General features: G+C 39.6%; 1 protein-coding gene and 1 pseudogene across 1 annotated transcript; both read right to left on the bottom strand.

Moving 5' to 3' along the window:
• Positions 1–1959: 1959 nt before the first annotated feature.
• On the bottom strand, positions 1960–5207 carry LOC148721552 (uncharacterized; annotated as a pseudogene).
• A 2143-nt stretch (positions 5208–7350) lies between these two features.
• On the bottom strand, positions 7351–10043 carry LOC148721551 (uncharacterized). The gene is made up of 2 exons (XM_088735121.1): positions 9894–10043; positions 7351–9563 (listed from the first exon to the last, which is right to left on the bottom strand). Exons 1-2 carry the CDS (start codon positions 9907–9909, stop codon positions 9028–9030), a joined length of 552 nt encoding a protein of 183 aa, XP_088591247.1. The 5' UTR covers positions 9910–10043; the 3' UTR covers positions 7351–9027.
• Positions 10044–16665: the final 6622 nt, after the last annotated feature.

Genomic DNA, 16665 nt, shown 5'->3' with positions numbered 1-16665 from the left:
TCATTAAAGACCAGAATTTCGGAGTGCAAAAAGGCAGTTGCAGGTTTTGACTTAAACTCCAAAGGCGCAAGCCATATCCACCTTTTCGACCATAACATGGACTTTACAAACGTCAGGGTCGTTGGTTTCGAATCCAATTACCACGAGAGACTTTTCCTTGCAGCCTGGCACTCTACTTTGGATCCGAATGCTGGGAACGATCACATCGTACTTCCAGAAGCCTATAAAGACCTCGCGCGAGCATCAAATACATAGTTATGCGCGCAAGCTTCGCGTCACGTTTTAACTTTAAATAGCGTATGATAACGATCTTGGTTTTTTCAGAAATAACAACAGAGGCAACCAATTTCCATAAAACTGATGGCCCACTATACGTGGCCAATGATGGCCAGCTATACTGGGCAAATGATGGTACACTATACTAGGCCAATGATGGCCCACTATTCTTGGCCCGTAATGGCCAACTACAATGGACCTATGATGGCCCATTATAGTGGTCCAACGATGGCCTCTTATATTTGGCCAATGATGGTTCACTATACTGGGCCAATGATGGTTTACTATACCTGGCCCATGATGGCCTACTATACTGGGCCAGTGATGGCTCACTATACTTGGCCAATGATGGCCTACTATAATCATCATCATCATCATTATCATCATCAGGGCTAAATGAACTCCTGGCGGAGGAACCCCTCCCTGGAATGATCCCAGAGGTATGTGACTTTAGCCAATCTCGACCATGCAGGTCCCAGCTGTCTGGTGAGATTATCCCTCCATCGTGTTTTTGGACGACCCTGTTTTCTGGTCCAATCTCTTGGGGTCCACTCCGTTGCTCCAATGGTCCATCTATTATCTGACAGCCGTGCTATGTGACCTGCCCATCTGTGCTTTGCCATCCTGATAGCGTTGATGATGTCGCTTACACCAGTTTCTTGTCGAATCCAGGTGTTTCGCTATCGGTCTCGAAGGGTAATACTCAGCATTATACGTTCCATCTTTCGCTGTGACCGCAAGCTTCTCTGCCATAGCGTTGTTCAATGCCAATGTCTCGCACCCGTTAGTCATTACTGGTAGAATGTACTCATCGTGTATTTTCCTCTTGATCTTCATTCTTGCCTTGCGGCTTCTCATGATATCGTCCACTTTTTCAAAGGCTGCCCAACCGAGTGCAATCCTTCTCCTAATCTCAGGAAGTAGGTCACCATCTCGTGTCAATGTCTTTCCTAAGTAAACATAGCTGTCTGCCTCCTCAATGATCTTGCCATTGACAGTTATTGTTGACTTGTTAACGTGGTCATTGAACATCACTTTAGTCTTGCCTAGATGCATGTTGAGGCCAACTGGTTTGCTTGTCTTATACTATACTAAGTCAATAATCTTTACCTATACTGGGCCAATGATGGGACACTATACTGGGCCAATGATGATTCACTATACTTGGCCAACGATGGCCTACTATACTGGGCCACTGATGGCACACAATACTTGGCGAATGTTGGCCCACCATACTTGGTTAATGATGAATAAGTATACTGGGCCAATGATGGTACACTACTTGCCCAACGATGGCCAACTTAATGGGCCGATAATGGCTTACTAAACTTGACCAAGGGTGGTTTACCATACTGGACCAAAATTGGCACACTATACTTGACCAATGATGGCTTACTATACTGGGCCATTGATGGCATACTAACCCGGCAATATCTTGAGTGCAGACTTCTTGGCTCGGAGTCTAGTGTTAAGGTCACTAAGATTATCTGAGCGCGCCGCGCTGTTTTAGCTACAACATGCACCTTTTCCTTGTTGCAAGGCCAGAATTATAGCTACAGAGTTAGTTTGTGCCCAAAATTTAGATTCGTGATCATACTGACTGAAACTAAAAGAGGACAGAAACTCAAATGAATTTTATAAGTATGTTACCGGCAGCATATTTGTTACTTGACGTTTGAGCATTTTTTTATGATGGTGCACAGAATGGTAGGTACGAATTTCCACACGTTTTCACGACTTGCTGTTTTATAAAGTGCTGATAACATACAAAGGTACAGACTTTAGTCGAAAGCTGACTACGACTTTCAACAGAATTTGTAATCATAAAAAACAGTAGTTCTTAACAGTAAATGGTTTGAATCCGGGGTTAACATTTATCACGTAACTGATCGCCCGGGTGTGTGGAGTCCTGTGAAGAACTGTTAACGGTAATAGTGACCATACCTTCCTAGGACTACGAGCTCACCCGGACGATCAGACTACACTATCAAAAAGGTTCCTTCTTCGTATCCAATACTGGCAAGCTAATGATCATGAGCTAATTTGTATTTCTTGCAAAGTAAAGGGCAAGATGATTTTCTTCTAATTATCTATGAATTTTAGTCTACTGCAAGTAACTTCTAGAGAATATTTAACATTGCATAACTTCTTAGCCAGTAGCTTAAGGCTATTCAGGACTGTGAAAACAGTTATAGTTGATTGTCGCTCTTAGCGTACATAGACTTTCCAGAAATCGCCAGACGATAATTTAAAAAATTCTTCCGGCACCAGACTTCTTGAAGTCGTCACACTCCCATCTTGAATTCCCATCTGTTAACAACCAGTGATATTTACCTCCTACACGAAGGGAATCATCGTTTAATCGTTCCAGTGGAACATGCGATGATCCCCACCTCCTACTTTTCCATTGATCATACATTCCAGCTAATCTGGAGTTATCATCTTTCTTTCTATCAAACGAACCACACGCCAAGGGTTGGACATCTGTTTGACCGCTAAAGTACTGGACTACAGCTTCCCCAGAGCTGTTAGCGGCCGTGATCCCGTGGATTGTACGTCCTCGTTGTTTGCTGCAGTGGAATCTCAGTTGAGTGAAGGACACGTGTGCTCTTAGTTCTTTCATGGCATCTTTTGTGATGAGCAACGTTTTGTTGCTGTGGCAGTTGCTGATTTCGCGGTATGATGACTTAGTAAAAAGCTCTCGAGATGACGGATCGTCCACAACAACGTTGGAAACAAGAAGCCAACCGCCTGGAAAAATGATTGAAATCTGTTTTTTTAGATGTGATTCCTGTTCCAATTTCAATTTTAAGATGTACCTAACTTAAGCTTACTGTCAACAAAATCTGGTCGAACTGTCGATGTTTTGTTAGTTAATTATAGAAATCATGTAAGTTTCATCATCGAAAGAAACAAACATACAAAATCTTAAAAGAATGCGAGATACCAAAACAAAAACTGTCAAAACTTGTGTTATTTTTGGAGTCTGGACTTTATAAGCTTTACAGTGACCTATAGTTTTCCATAAAGTAGCGCGCATTAGACGATTTTTCCGTAGGGCACCTTATTTTGTTTATTTTCGTTGATTGTCTTTTATTTTTTGAAGTATGTTTATACCTCCGTCAGTTGTCATGTCACAGTAGACCTTTAAAGGCTTTCCGTTCTTCTCAGGGTCGATCCAGTACTCTCCGTCTCCTCCGGAATTTCCTGAGTCCCGGATGTCTTTGCAGGAATGACCAGGCTTATCGCGTTGTAAGCCTCTGGTAGCTGCAAGAGGAAATAAGGGTAAGTCTCGTTGGGTTATTAATCTTCACACACTGCAACTTCTCCATATTTATATCCATACATGATCCAGCAAACCGTTGATGAGAATACTCAAACTTATCAGGTATGTTATAGAGAGCGTGGTGTTACACAGTTGCTAAAAGTAGAATTGAGGAAGTTTCTAGAACGCTTAGTCATGCTGACTCATTAAGAACTCTTTATGGAACTTCTAGAACCCTCAGTCAGCATACTTTGCTATGAGGCAATAGTGATGTCATGTTACTAAATATAGTAGTATTACATATCTCTAGAATGTTCTAAAACATTTTGTAAAACGTATATAAGGAGTCGTGATCAGTTAAAGTTAGACCTTTTTAGTGAGTTAGTGCTGTTGCGAAGAGCCCAGAGGAGCTAGTGTTGTAACTGGAATCGTCAGTCGTGTGGAAGGCTACGTTGGAGAAGTGTTGTGGACATCGATAAGGTACAAGGATCTTTGAAGAGAACTGAACTGTGAGTTGTGCAGTAGTACACTGAGGTTAAAGTTTTTATAGAGGGCTCTAGGATAGAGGATAGTTATTGTATTGGTTATTGGTATCGCTCCGTAGTAAGATTATTTCGTCAGTTGATAAAGTAGTTGAGTTCGTACGAGTTGTATCTTTCTGGCGGTTGAGGAAATACCGTAACAGGTAGAAGTTGTTGTCTTGATCCAACACGAAGTTCTCCTAACTAAGTTACAAGGAAATTTGCAGCAGCTAGAGGGGAGAATTAACAATCAGGTGTCAGGAGTTAAAAGGTTAAGACGCTGAGAAAAGGGAATCAAGTTATAGGGAAACTTGAACATACCTGTCTGGCAATGAGTTTTAAAGGAGTCCTCATTTGACAAGCTACTTCCGGCTACGTAGCTCTTAATAGTCATGTATTTTGTTTGGCAATGTCTCAAGTAAAATTATTTCTAGGATAGCCTCACTACTTACGTGTTACACAGTTTCTCCCTTTGTATCCCGGATCACACTGGCTGCCTTTTGTTGCTGGTTTTTGTTCGCGAGAAACATCCATGCAGGAGGCCTGATTAATTAAACAGAAAGGTGAACTTTTCTTCTTCCCGTTCTGCGATTGATTGTTGTTCAGAGTGAATAAAGCTTCTTTCCTCATTATCAATATTCAGACGCTTATTAGGCGTTTTTTCCAAAAAAAGGAAATTTCACGTTGCCCTCGCACTTATGTCAACACTAAAACAGACTCTACTCAGGTTGTCGCAAAACTGGGATTGCAAAATGATGGAGGTAGTCTAAAAGACCCGCACGGAGAAACTTTTGTCAGACAGTTTTAGCTGCCTGATATTCTCTTACGAAGTATGCGCTACTTTGGAGCCAATAGCAAATCAAACTCTCAGTTTTCATCAGTACACAAAAGTAGTTCCAAAACATAAATTGTTCCCGGCCTAAACTAGAACCTACCTTAACCGAGCAATAGTAAGTAGATCTTTTCCTCTTTTTAAAATCACGTGGCTTCATTTGCCGTGTTTTATTATTCAACCCACAGATACGTTTTCCATCACTGTTACCGGGGTGAACATTGATCGACTTACAGCTGTTATTTCCCATACACTTTATCTGACACTCAAACTCATCCACAACGACAGTCGTGTGCATGATATTACCTACCAAGGCATGGCCTGAAAGACAAAAGGATGTACTTTCTAATACCTACTATCTATAGAAAGAGAGTATAAATGTCCTTTTTGTTTTGTTTTTTTTTTTATAAGTATTTACTCACCGATTCGAGTTTAAAAGACGCTTCCACAAAAGTCTGTGTTTGCCCTAACAAACAGGATTCCCAAAAGGATGTTTATGGTGATAATAGCAAACTGGGTTAGCCCCTCAACAGCTATACTAAAATTGGCGGTTTTATCTTTCCCTGGTGGAGCTCCTAAGTTTTCTTGCTGCATAACGGTTTTCTGATATTGCCTTCTCCTGTAAGTAGGGCGTGTTATTAAGATCACACACACAATTGAAATACGTATGATATATAATTCATGATTCTTTTTTATCCATCGCTTTAATTGCTCTTCAGTTTGCATGGACATTTCTTTTGTTCGCTGCATTAACAGAAGACTTTGTTTGAACATTCATCATTATCATTGGTAATCTAATTTTCCAAATCAACAGAGTGGCTTTTGTTTTGAGGAAGATCTAAGGTCGACCTGCGATATTACATGCGCTGGAAGGAACACCACCTGTTCTTTACTCTCGAACAGGCACGCAATTGATATCTCAGGAATGAAAATGCATGCGTTTGTAAGCCCACACTTTCCATAGAAATGATGTCTACCTCTTTATGATATAGCTGGCATCACCTGCGGGCGAGATGGAGCGAATGTTAAATTCTGATTGGCTTCTCTAGCGGGCAAGATGGACCAGAACACAAAAAGAAAACATTGTTAATATCCTCTCATCGTGACCTCACGCTTGGTCAATAACGAGTATTTTGCGTTCACAAGAAGCGTAAGAGAAGTTACCTGCTGTTTGTTTGGGTTGCATAAAGGAAATTCAAATGAAAAGTTTAACTCAACATACCAACTTTGCAATGAAGTCGTGAGTCCTATGAATTAACTTACTCATAACAGGCTAACAAATATTTAAATGATGAATAATAAACACTGTCCAGAAAGTACTTAGAACACTTTTGTCGGGATAATTTCAGGAAAAATTGCACGTCTGAATTGTCAAATATCGTACCCTATTATCCAACAGCAATAAGAGGAGTAAAAATAAAGAACGAATCGAGTACAAATATATAAACAATAGCCTCCTTTTGGCGCGAGGATATGCTTCGATAACTTGTCCGCTGCAGAGAATATCTGTTCCGAGTTGCGAACAGCTTTCCGAGAAGGAAGCTCGGGGAAATCTGAGAACTTCTTGGAACAGATAATGTCCAATGAAAAAAATTTGTACTTATTGACTGAGTAAGAGGGAAGAACGGAAATATATTTGGCTCGCGGTCATGACTTCCGGACCGGGCGCAGCGAGGTCCGTGTGTCATGATCGAGAGCCAAATGTTTTCCCGTGCGACCCGACCCGACCTGAATTAATCAATAAGCATTTTATTATGTGACCACTGATTACTAAGTTTCGGAATATTTGAAATGTCTTTTTTTTTTCTAACATAAATAGAAAGCGATAGACTGGCGCGTGCGGGAAAAAACACAAAAAAAGATTCTACAACAAAAGATTTTCCTCTATTTTTCTTTTGATTCATAACAAGAAACTCACTGCTTATCGAAAAACGTAACTTATTTTCTCGTTTTTGTTCACTGATGTCACTCCTTTTGTCGTAAAAACAACAAAAATATTTTGTTTTTGTGTTTTTTTTTTCGGCAACAAAGCTGTAAGTGCATTAGGGGCGGACAGCTTTTTCCGGACCAGCTCACTTCAACCCATCCGACCCTGCAAACGTCAGCTTTCATTCCAGCTTTCTATAGGATTGCGCGAGTGGGGCCGGACGGGTCATATGATTTACCCAAAAGTGACTTGTTGACGTGCGGACGTGTTGACGTGTTCTCCGCAATTTTTTAAACTTTATTTATACTCTTTTAACATTATATCCTCGCTATTGTCTCTTTAAAAGTATATTATACCAAGGAAATGTATACGAGGGTAGGATTTATCCGCTGCTGATTATTCCTGGCAAGAGAAGGAAGGTAAAACCATCGAAATAGCTTCAAAGGCTACCAGCCATTTCAAGTCAGGCGAGATAGCTGAAAGTAAAATGGACAGAACAAATGAACAAGATGTTTTGGAGTGCAAGAAAAAGGCGCTGGAGCTTGTTTCTTCGGAGAATCCTCCTCGCAATGAGAGTGGAAGGAAGAGAGGATATATTGGCGTTATGAAAGAGTTGTGGGGTGATATGGGATATAAGAACTTCCATTTGAAGAGCCAAAACTTACGGGACCAAGCTTCGAGGCTAGAGAAAATAAGAGATAATGAAACAGATCTAACCATCAAAGAGAGAAGAGTCAAGGATTTGGGGAATGTCACATTTACAAGTGAATATTCTAGTAAGGAAAATAATGAAAATGAAAGTCAAAACATCCAAAAGGATAGGGAAAATGGAAATGCTAATTATCCAAGAAGAGGCTTGAATTTACATAACGCAGAGCCACAGCAAACCCCAGAGGAAAGCAGAGTTACAATGGGTGATTGGCCGGATGTGTCTGATGATGTTCCAGGGTGTTTACCCAATGGCACTGCGCGCCAGGTCTAAATATAGATATGTCATCTTTGGACCCCCCGCTGGTTTAGGACAAACACTCGGAGTCTTTACAAGGACTTGTATGTGAAACGTGTCAGAAGCAAGACTATATTCGCTCAAAAAATGTTCTAACTTTCTAAAATGGTTGCAACTAGGCATTGCTGTTGGGGTACATGTAAAATGACTCAAGATATCCAGAAAGATTGCCAGATTCGCTTAAAGAAATGCTTAAAAACGGTCGGAAAGCCTTCCTACCGTTCCCAAAGCCGAAGCATGACTTGGAACTTTGTCAACGACTTTGGAACTTTGTCAACTTTGTCAAATGCGTGTTCTAGAAAGAATTTCTCAGTTGATAGTGTTAACTACAATACTTATATTTTTGCTGTACTAACCCGGCAATATCTTGAGTGCAGACTTCTTGGCCCGGAGTCCGAGTGTTAAGGCCACTTAGCTTATCTGAGCGCGCCGCACTGTTTTAGCTACAACATGCACCTTTTCATTGTTGCAAGGCCAGAATTATAGCTACAGAGTTAGTTTGTGCCCAAAATATGGATTCGTGATCACACTGACTGAAACTAAAAGAGGACAAAAACTCAAATGAATTTTATAAGTCTGTTACCGGCAGCATATTTGTTACGGTTATAAAAGCTGACGTTTCGAGCGTTAGCCCTTCGTCGTAGCGAATAGCATATTTGTTACTTGACTTTTGAGCGTTTTTTATGATGGTGCACAGAATGGTAGGTACGAATTTCCACACGTTTTCAAGACTTGCTGTTTTATAAAGTGCTGATAACATACAAAGGTACAGACTTTGGTCGAAAGATGACCACGACTTTCAACAGAATTTGTAATCATAAATATCAGTAGTTCTTAACAGTAAATGGTTTGAATCCGGGGTTAACATTTATCACGTAACTGATCGCCCGGGTGTGTGTAGTCCTGTGAAGGACTTTTATCAGTAATACTGACTGTCCCTCCCAGGACTCTGAGCTCACCCGGACGATCAGACTACACTATCAAAAAGGTTCCTTCTTCGAATCCAACACTGGCAAGCTAATGATCATGAGCTAATTTGTATTTCTTGCAAAGAAAAGTGCAAGATGATTTTCTTCTACTTATCTATGAATTTTAGTCTACTGCAAGTAAATTCAAGGGAATATTTAACATTGCATAACTTCTTAGCCAGCAGCTTAAGGTTTTCAGGACTGTGAAAACAGTTATAGTTGATTGTCGCTCTCAGCGTACATAGACTTTCCAGAAATCGCCAGACGATAATTCAAAAAATTCACCACGCTTCTCGACGTCGTCACACTCCCATCTTGAATTCCCATCTGTTAACAACCAGTGATATTTACCTCCTACATGAAGGGAATGATCGTTTAATCGTTCCAGTGGAACGTTCGATGATCCCCACTTCCTACTTTTCCATTGATCACACATTCCAGCTAATCTGGAGTTATCATCTTTCATTCTATCAAACGAGCCACACGCCAAGGGTTGGACATCTGTTTGACGGCTGAAGTACTGGACTACAGCTTCCCCAGAGCTGTTAACGACCGTGGTAACGTGGATTGTACGTCCTCGTTGTTTCCTGCAATGGAATCTCAGTTGAGTGAAGGACACGTGTGCTCTTAGTTCTTTCATGGCATCTTTTGTGATGAACAACGTTTTGTTGCTGTGGCAGTTGTCGATTTCGCGGTATGATGACTCAGTCCAAAGCTCTCGAGAGGAAGGATCGTCCACGACAACGTTGGAAACAAGTAGCCAACCTCCTGATAAACACATTTCTGGTTAAAAATATCTTGCAGCAAATCAAAGTAAACATAGAGTTAATTTGTTTTATTAATTGAGTTGATGAAACAACGCTCGAAAAGTCAGCTTTAGAATCCCTCTGCAGCGGCCAACGCACACTATCAACTCAGTAGATAAAACAAAATTTTGTTATAATTATCCCCCACCGATACAGCACCACCCTTCAAATATTGGGTTGATACACATAGCATTCATGCGATACAGTTTTTAGGAGTATTATCTGAAAAACATAGCAACAACTTTCTCCTAAGAGTTTTATATTTATCCTACATTTTTTATCCATACCTTACCTCCATCAGTTGTCATGTCACAGTAGACCTTTAAAGGCTTTCCGTTTTTCTCAGGGTCGATCCAGTACTCCCCGTCTTTTTAAAAGAAACCTGAGTCCCGGATGTCCTTGCATGAATGGCCAGGCAAATCCTTATATAAACCTCTGCCAGCTACAGAGGGAAATGCTATGTTACCTTAACGTGCCTCATTATTTTCACGCACCGGTATCACTAGTACTGCTCAAGAGATAGACAGCCTATCATGATATTTGAAACACGGCTATATAGGGTATTCCTCACTGATAAAAAAAAATCTTTTTTTTTGTCAAGCCATTGAAATAGTGGAAACAAAATGTAAGCTCAGAGCAAATTGGCAAACTACCGAAGAATCGAAACAGAACAGTTTGAGGTTTATAGTATAAGTCATTTTTGATGGTGTTATTCAATTCCAACAGTTTAATATCCTTTCTTTTATTTTTACCACAAGGTACCAATGGAAGTTGACAGACCTCACCATGCGACTTATTTATATCACAAGGAGTCGCATTTGTCATATTTCTTGGAAAAGCTTTGGGAGTCGCGAAGTTGGCTAAATTTCGATCTCACTAATTATTATGCAGATGGAAATTAGGTAGTTATTTTTGGGACAGCTTGTCGATAAAGTTTGCTATAATTACTTGGCCATCCAGGTATTCGATATTGTGTTCTTATGTATTATAGATGACACTTACCATTCCTTTTATTGGAAAAATCCGTGCAGGAGACCTAACAAAATAAATACATCCGAATAGTCCTTTAAATCGCTTCCTGTTCTTCGATCAACATTGTTTGCGTATCGTCCTGTCTAAAATTTTGAGCGGTTCTCCTATAAAATTTCAACCTTGACCACCCAGATATAACATTACTTTTATAATACATGTTCTTGTCGTTCAGAGTTGTTTTGTTTTGTTTTTATCATGAAAGCCTTTTTGAATAATTTATCTTTACGAAAAATAGAATTAACTATATGTTAGCGTATCGAGTGGTATGTTGGTCGCACCAATCAAATCATCGCATTTGGGTATGCATCTCGCGTCAAGCGGATCGCCGCATCGGGGTATATTCTCGCAACAATCAAACAACTGAACTAGGAGAGTGTTTGCACCAATCAGAGCGTCAGGGTATTGTCTCTTCTCTCAATGTGTGGGGTATGAGGGTGTCGCAAAGTGTTGCAATGAAAATAAATGCTATTGTTAGTAAATTTCCCACGCAACTTTCACGTGTTTTGACATTTTCTACCTATCAAATTAGTCTTATACTACCCCATCGCGTGTCATTTCCTTGTAAACAGCCTGCCTTTTATCGCATATTCCACACGCAAGGTGCAAAGTCCTAAAAGGCAACACAGCCCCCTATTATAATGCCTACGTAATAGCCTTTGAAATTCTCATCAGTTTAAGACATACAGAGATTATGTACGACGTAAAAACCTCAAAACATGAACAAAAGGGATAGATGTTCCCATGAAGAGAAAATAATGCCGAAGAAGTAACAAGAGCTCGTTTGGAAAAACATTGTTCGTCGTTCTTGACCCCCCGATGTGTTTTTGTCCTGTATTCTAGAAACTTTGTGCAGCGATAGAAGTACATTTTAACTTTTTTTCATCATTTACATCATACTGGTCGTTCCCGGAGAGTTAATAAAAGCATCAGTTGATATAATTTGTACCGACCTTATCAGGGCCATAGTATGTTGATCCTCTCTTCTGTTTGAAATCACTTGGTTTCATCTGTCGTGTTTTGTTGTTCAGTTCACAAACTCGGTTTCCATCGCTGTCACTGGAGTGAACGTTAAACGACATACAACTCTTGCTTATGCATTTGAAATGACAATCAAACTCGTCCACGGCAAAAACCGTGAGCATTACGTGACCGATTAAAGCATGATCTGAAAGGCAAGAGACACAAAACCCAAATGTTCATGTACATATGGAAAAGGTAAGGCACAGGAATCAACTAATGCGTTTACAGTTTTAAGGAATTACTGAGAGCCAAATATCTCTTTTTGTAGCCTTTCCTTCCTCTTTATCCTCCATCACTGATCCTGAAAAAAAAAAAGCTTCAGCCTCTCATTATCACTCGGTAAGTTCCATCACTGGAGGTCAGCACAAACAAGAACAGCTTGAAAAGTGGGAGCAGCTAGCAGATAGAGATTGTGAGGCCAGATAAATTTAAAGGTGAACAGCAAAACTTTAAGACTTGTTCAGTAAGAAAGTAAAGCAAAAAAAATTGGGCTTAGTTGTTTACTATAATAGAAACTGTGTTTACTTTTAATAAAACTTTGCTTAAAACAGTATTTGTATTTATATGATAAATCACGAAACAGCAGTCATTGTACTTTTAGTATCACAGTAAATTCGTTAATACAACATATGAAAGAGATCGTTATTAAACTGGGACACTGAATGCTAAATTCTTTACATACACTTTGGCTTGTAGGTTCTTTACACTTTGCAGCATTGCCCACCTCTGATGTTAAACTAGAATCAGAAAAGCTACCACAAGGTTAGGTGGAGTGTCAGTTAATTATCATCAATTTTTGAAATGATTGTAAACTGAAAATGTTGTTACATGTTTTCAGATCATATTTCAAGTGTTATTTTTCGGATGGAACTTTTGCCCGTTATAGTTTCTTCTTCTTCTGTCGTTCATAAAGAAATTGTTGATTTGCCTGTGCAGTAGCATGGGGATACTGTTAAGTTTTAAGTAGACGCAGGGATATTGTTAACAGTTCTTAGTAGTACTTTAGTGAAGAAAGCAACACCTCAGAGTTATGTGCATTCTAATAACCATGATACTTGTTCATGAAAGTTGTCCTCTTTTTCTATCTTCACAAATGGAGTCTTAAATTGACTTTGTTATTGGAAGGTCAAACAGTATTGATTTCGATATGTGCAGCTGTTTTTATTGATGTTCAGCGATGATATATTGGATAAACGACGCTAATGTTCGTTGGCATGACAGCGATTCATTTAGTTAGGCTCGATTACCAGTCACTCTTTGTGATATGAGCCCTCTAGATGTACCGGCGTTTTTGTCGTTTCCGCTGATGTACACTGTAACATATTAGCACGTGATAACATTGGCACGTTACATTGCAAATACGCATATTTAAAAAGCATAACACGTTGTTTGCAAATTCAGTAAAAAGCATACACACATGGGTGTGTTAGGCGGACAACCTGAATAAAGAGTCCCCGGCAACGTACTACATACACATCAACATGTGTACTGTGGCACTGGAAAATGATGAGTGGAAAAAAAAACTGCACGGTGATTTAGGAAGAGTGGTCCAGGAACATTGTTAAAAAAATACCACGTAGATTTTTCAAAGTGCATTTTTTTAACCGTTACGGTAGAAAGCTAAGGTTCTTTTGAATTTTTTTCTTTAATGATTGCTTTATCCAAACTGAAATGAAAGCTAAAAATGCGTAAGCAAAAGCGTTAACATCTCGCATGTTTAAATCACCCGACAGAATTAAGAAGAAGACCAAGAAACAAGGCAGCTTTTAAAACATTTCTTAGTTCACGTATCAGAGAAGGTGAGTGGCAGATGGTTTTTAGGTTGTTGGATGGGCTTCCTCGTTCTGAACTGTCATTACACAATTTGGATGATGCTCAAGACGACCAGGAGGACGATGTTCTTTCACTGTGTTACAGTAAAGAGTCAGGCATACTGACCTCGTGGCCAACGGACGATGACTACAATTTGGTAAGCCCGTGTAAGGCAGTCAGAGACGACTTCTGGAAAATACGCAGATTAATCATCGCCTGGAGTCCGATAAGTGATGCAGGTGTGAAGATCTTATCCACGTCGCTGAGATGCAATCATCTAAACAGCTTGACCCTCTATTTCAGTAACTTAACGCAACAAGGAATTGCGTATTTGTCTAGCGCAATAGCCAATAGAAATAGCAAATTAACCAGCTTGAACGTCACTGGCAACAACCTAAGGGATGAAGGAATCAAGCAGATTTGTAAAGCGCTAACCAATAGTAAGTGCGAATTAACCAAGTTAATTCTACGTTTCAATTCCCTAGGAGACGAAGAGATGAAACTTTTGTTTAAGCAATAACCTCAGGTAACTGCAAATTAACGTTCTTAGACGTCAGTGACAATATCGTAGGAAACGAAGGGCTAAAGCAGTTGTGTACAGCATTAACCAATAGTGCATCCAAGTTGACTAGCCTTAACGTCAGACATTGTCTCGTTGACGATAAAGGAATAAATTACTTGTTTAATGCTCTGACTGATGGCAACTGCAAATTAGGTAATCTAGACCTTAGAGGCAATTCAAGTATAACTGTTGAAGGAAGGAAGGAAGTACTTGTCTGATGCGTTGATCGGTATTGACTGGAAAATAGAAGGCCTTAAGCTTTTCCGTTCAACTACAAAGTGAGGTCTCTGCTTAGAACAGAGCCCAGTCGCCTGTCGGTTGTCGTTTGTCTTGTAGGATGTTTTACTCGCAGGAGAGATGTTCTTAGTTTTCATTGTAGTTATTTAGGTACGTGATCGTCTAAGTGTTTATGTCACCGTTATGACTGTTTATCGAAGGGAATGGTTTGACTGACTTTGTGGGAATCAAAACGTCGTGAACAGCAGTTGTTACAGTCTCCTACGTAACCATTCTGTGGAATGGCTTCGCAACAGACTGCGATCGTTAGGGAATTAAAACCATCAGACAAACGATTAAATGTTCATTTCTTCATATTTAATCTATTTTTCGCTAGAAGAAAATAGAGCGCATTTCGATTGAGTCGTAATAACAAAACTGAACAAAGGTAAATATAACGGAGATCAACGTAAAAAGCATGCAAAGTATTGTATCTGAACACAGTTAACTATGATCTGAAGCGCAGGGAATCGTCTGTCTGAGGCGCAGTAAAACCTCTGTCAAACGCGCAGGAAAACGCCTTTATGAAGCTCGGGAAAACGTCTGTCTGAAGCGCGGGTAAACGAGAGTAACAAAGACGCGATTGGCTTCAGTTTTGAATTTGATTGGCTGAGAAATTGATGCGAGTTTCCTAGACGAAAAAAAAAAAAACAACAAAACAAAAATAGATAGTGGTTCCCAATAATATAGTTTCTCTTGTTCAACTGACTAGCATACATTAGTTGAGGAATTTCCAGTGTTGGAATGCACTGATACTTGATAAAATCAGATGTTATGTTATAGAACTCTTATCTCCCAATCGAAAATATATTTCACGAGTTAATCTATTTCGCTGTGATTAGAATACCAGTAAATTAGTTTTGTCAAGGTAGAGCTTTTTAAAGTTTGTGTGGGAGCCACACAAACTAAAACTTAAATATTTTATCACAAAAACTGCCTAAAGAGGACAATTCAATAGCAATTAATTATCAGAAAAGAAACAAATTAAATGATTTGTTTTTATGATTCTGGACCCAGCTTCTGATGTATTTGCCAAGATAGAGTTTTGTAAAGCAGTGCAAAGGATCGTCACAAACGGATAAGCTCCGTTGAAATAGGTTTTTCCGCTTAAAAGATGGGTGTAAATGAGTTCGCTTTAAACCAAGGCTACTTTGCCAGCAACCTTGACAAGTTCCATAGCAACTTGGGCGAGTTCGCCGACCATCAAGGTCAGCTGGCCGACAACCAAGGCCATGATGACGACTACCAGACTAGGTTACCGACATCCCATGCCATGCCAGTTCGCCAACAACCTAGAAGAATTCACTGAAAACGTCAGCCGGATACCAGTCGTTTCGTACCCAGTTTAGTCGTTTCGAACCCTAACTAATGAAGTATGTATTCCTTGTTTATTATGTTTGAATTAAGGTTGGTTGATTATTATCATTAACTACAAAGGGAAAAAATCACACTTATCTTAGGCGAGGTACTAATTTGAAAGTCAGGATCACAGACAGTAGAGTGTACTATTCAAGATATCACATACAACCAATCGTGTGGCTGCACCCTCGCCAAACACGGTCTCTGTACACCTTGCCCTGAAGTAGTCATATTTTACTCGACCCCTGCGCGGCTGACAGCCAGCAGTTTTAGAGCGCTTCTTATCTTCCGTCCTGATCCTCTCTCGTTTTCACTGCTTGGTCGCCTGGCGATGCTTCCAGCTGAGCGCTCACAAACCGCATTTCCGCGGACGATTTAGTGGGCTCATGAAGGCAATTAAAGTAGACGAAGATGAAGTTGATCAAGTGAAGCCTACCGCACTCTCGAGCTCGATTAGGTACTCGATTAGATTGCAACTTAAATTGGAACATTTATGCTGATTAAGTCTCGAACACAAAACTGAATCTTGTAAAGTCTTCATACTCTAATAAATTAAAAGTTAGCGCTGACGATTACGCCTAAATCATTCCTTTTTCAATCAATGCGAATCATTTCTAAAAAGGTTAATAATATGCCGGACATTCGATCCATAACCAGTAACAATAACAACTTTATTGGTTCCGTAAACTGAGGGTTTTTCAGAAACCATTGCAATGGGATGTATATGATAAAAAAATGCAATAGAAGTACTATAAAGATTATCGCGATAAAGGATAATGTTAAAGATGCTTAACATCTATTGACGAATTAAAACTGTGTGCGTAATCATCCACATGTCAAATATTTACAAATGAACTGATTCAAAATCACTTAAGATTTAGGTTTACTTTACGCTAAAAAAGTATCAAAATGTACTTGAATTCAGTTATCTTTTTAAAATGTACATCACGTACAGCTACGTTAACCATGCTGTAATGATTTTTAACAATTGTTACATATTTTA

The sequence above is a fragment of the Stylophora pistillata genome, chromosome 10 (genome assembly GCF_964205215.1).
Source record: "Stylophora pistillata chromosome 10, jaStyPist1.2, whole genome shotgun sequence".
NCBI classification, from domain to species: Eukaryota; Metazoa; Cnidaria; class Anthozoa; order Scleractinia; family Pocilloporidae; genus Stylophora; species Stylophora pistillata.
Note: the sequence above shows the minus strand (reverse complement) of the source record. Positions and strands in the feature narration are given on the sequence as shown.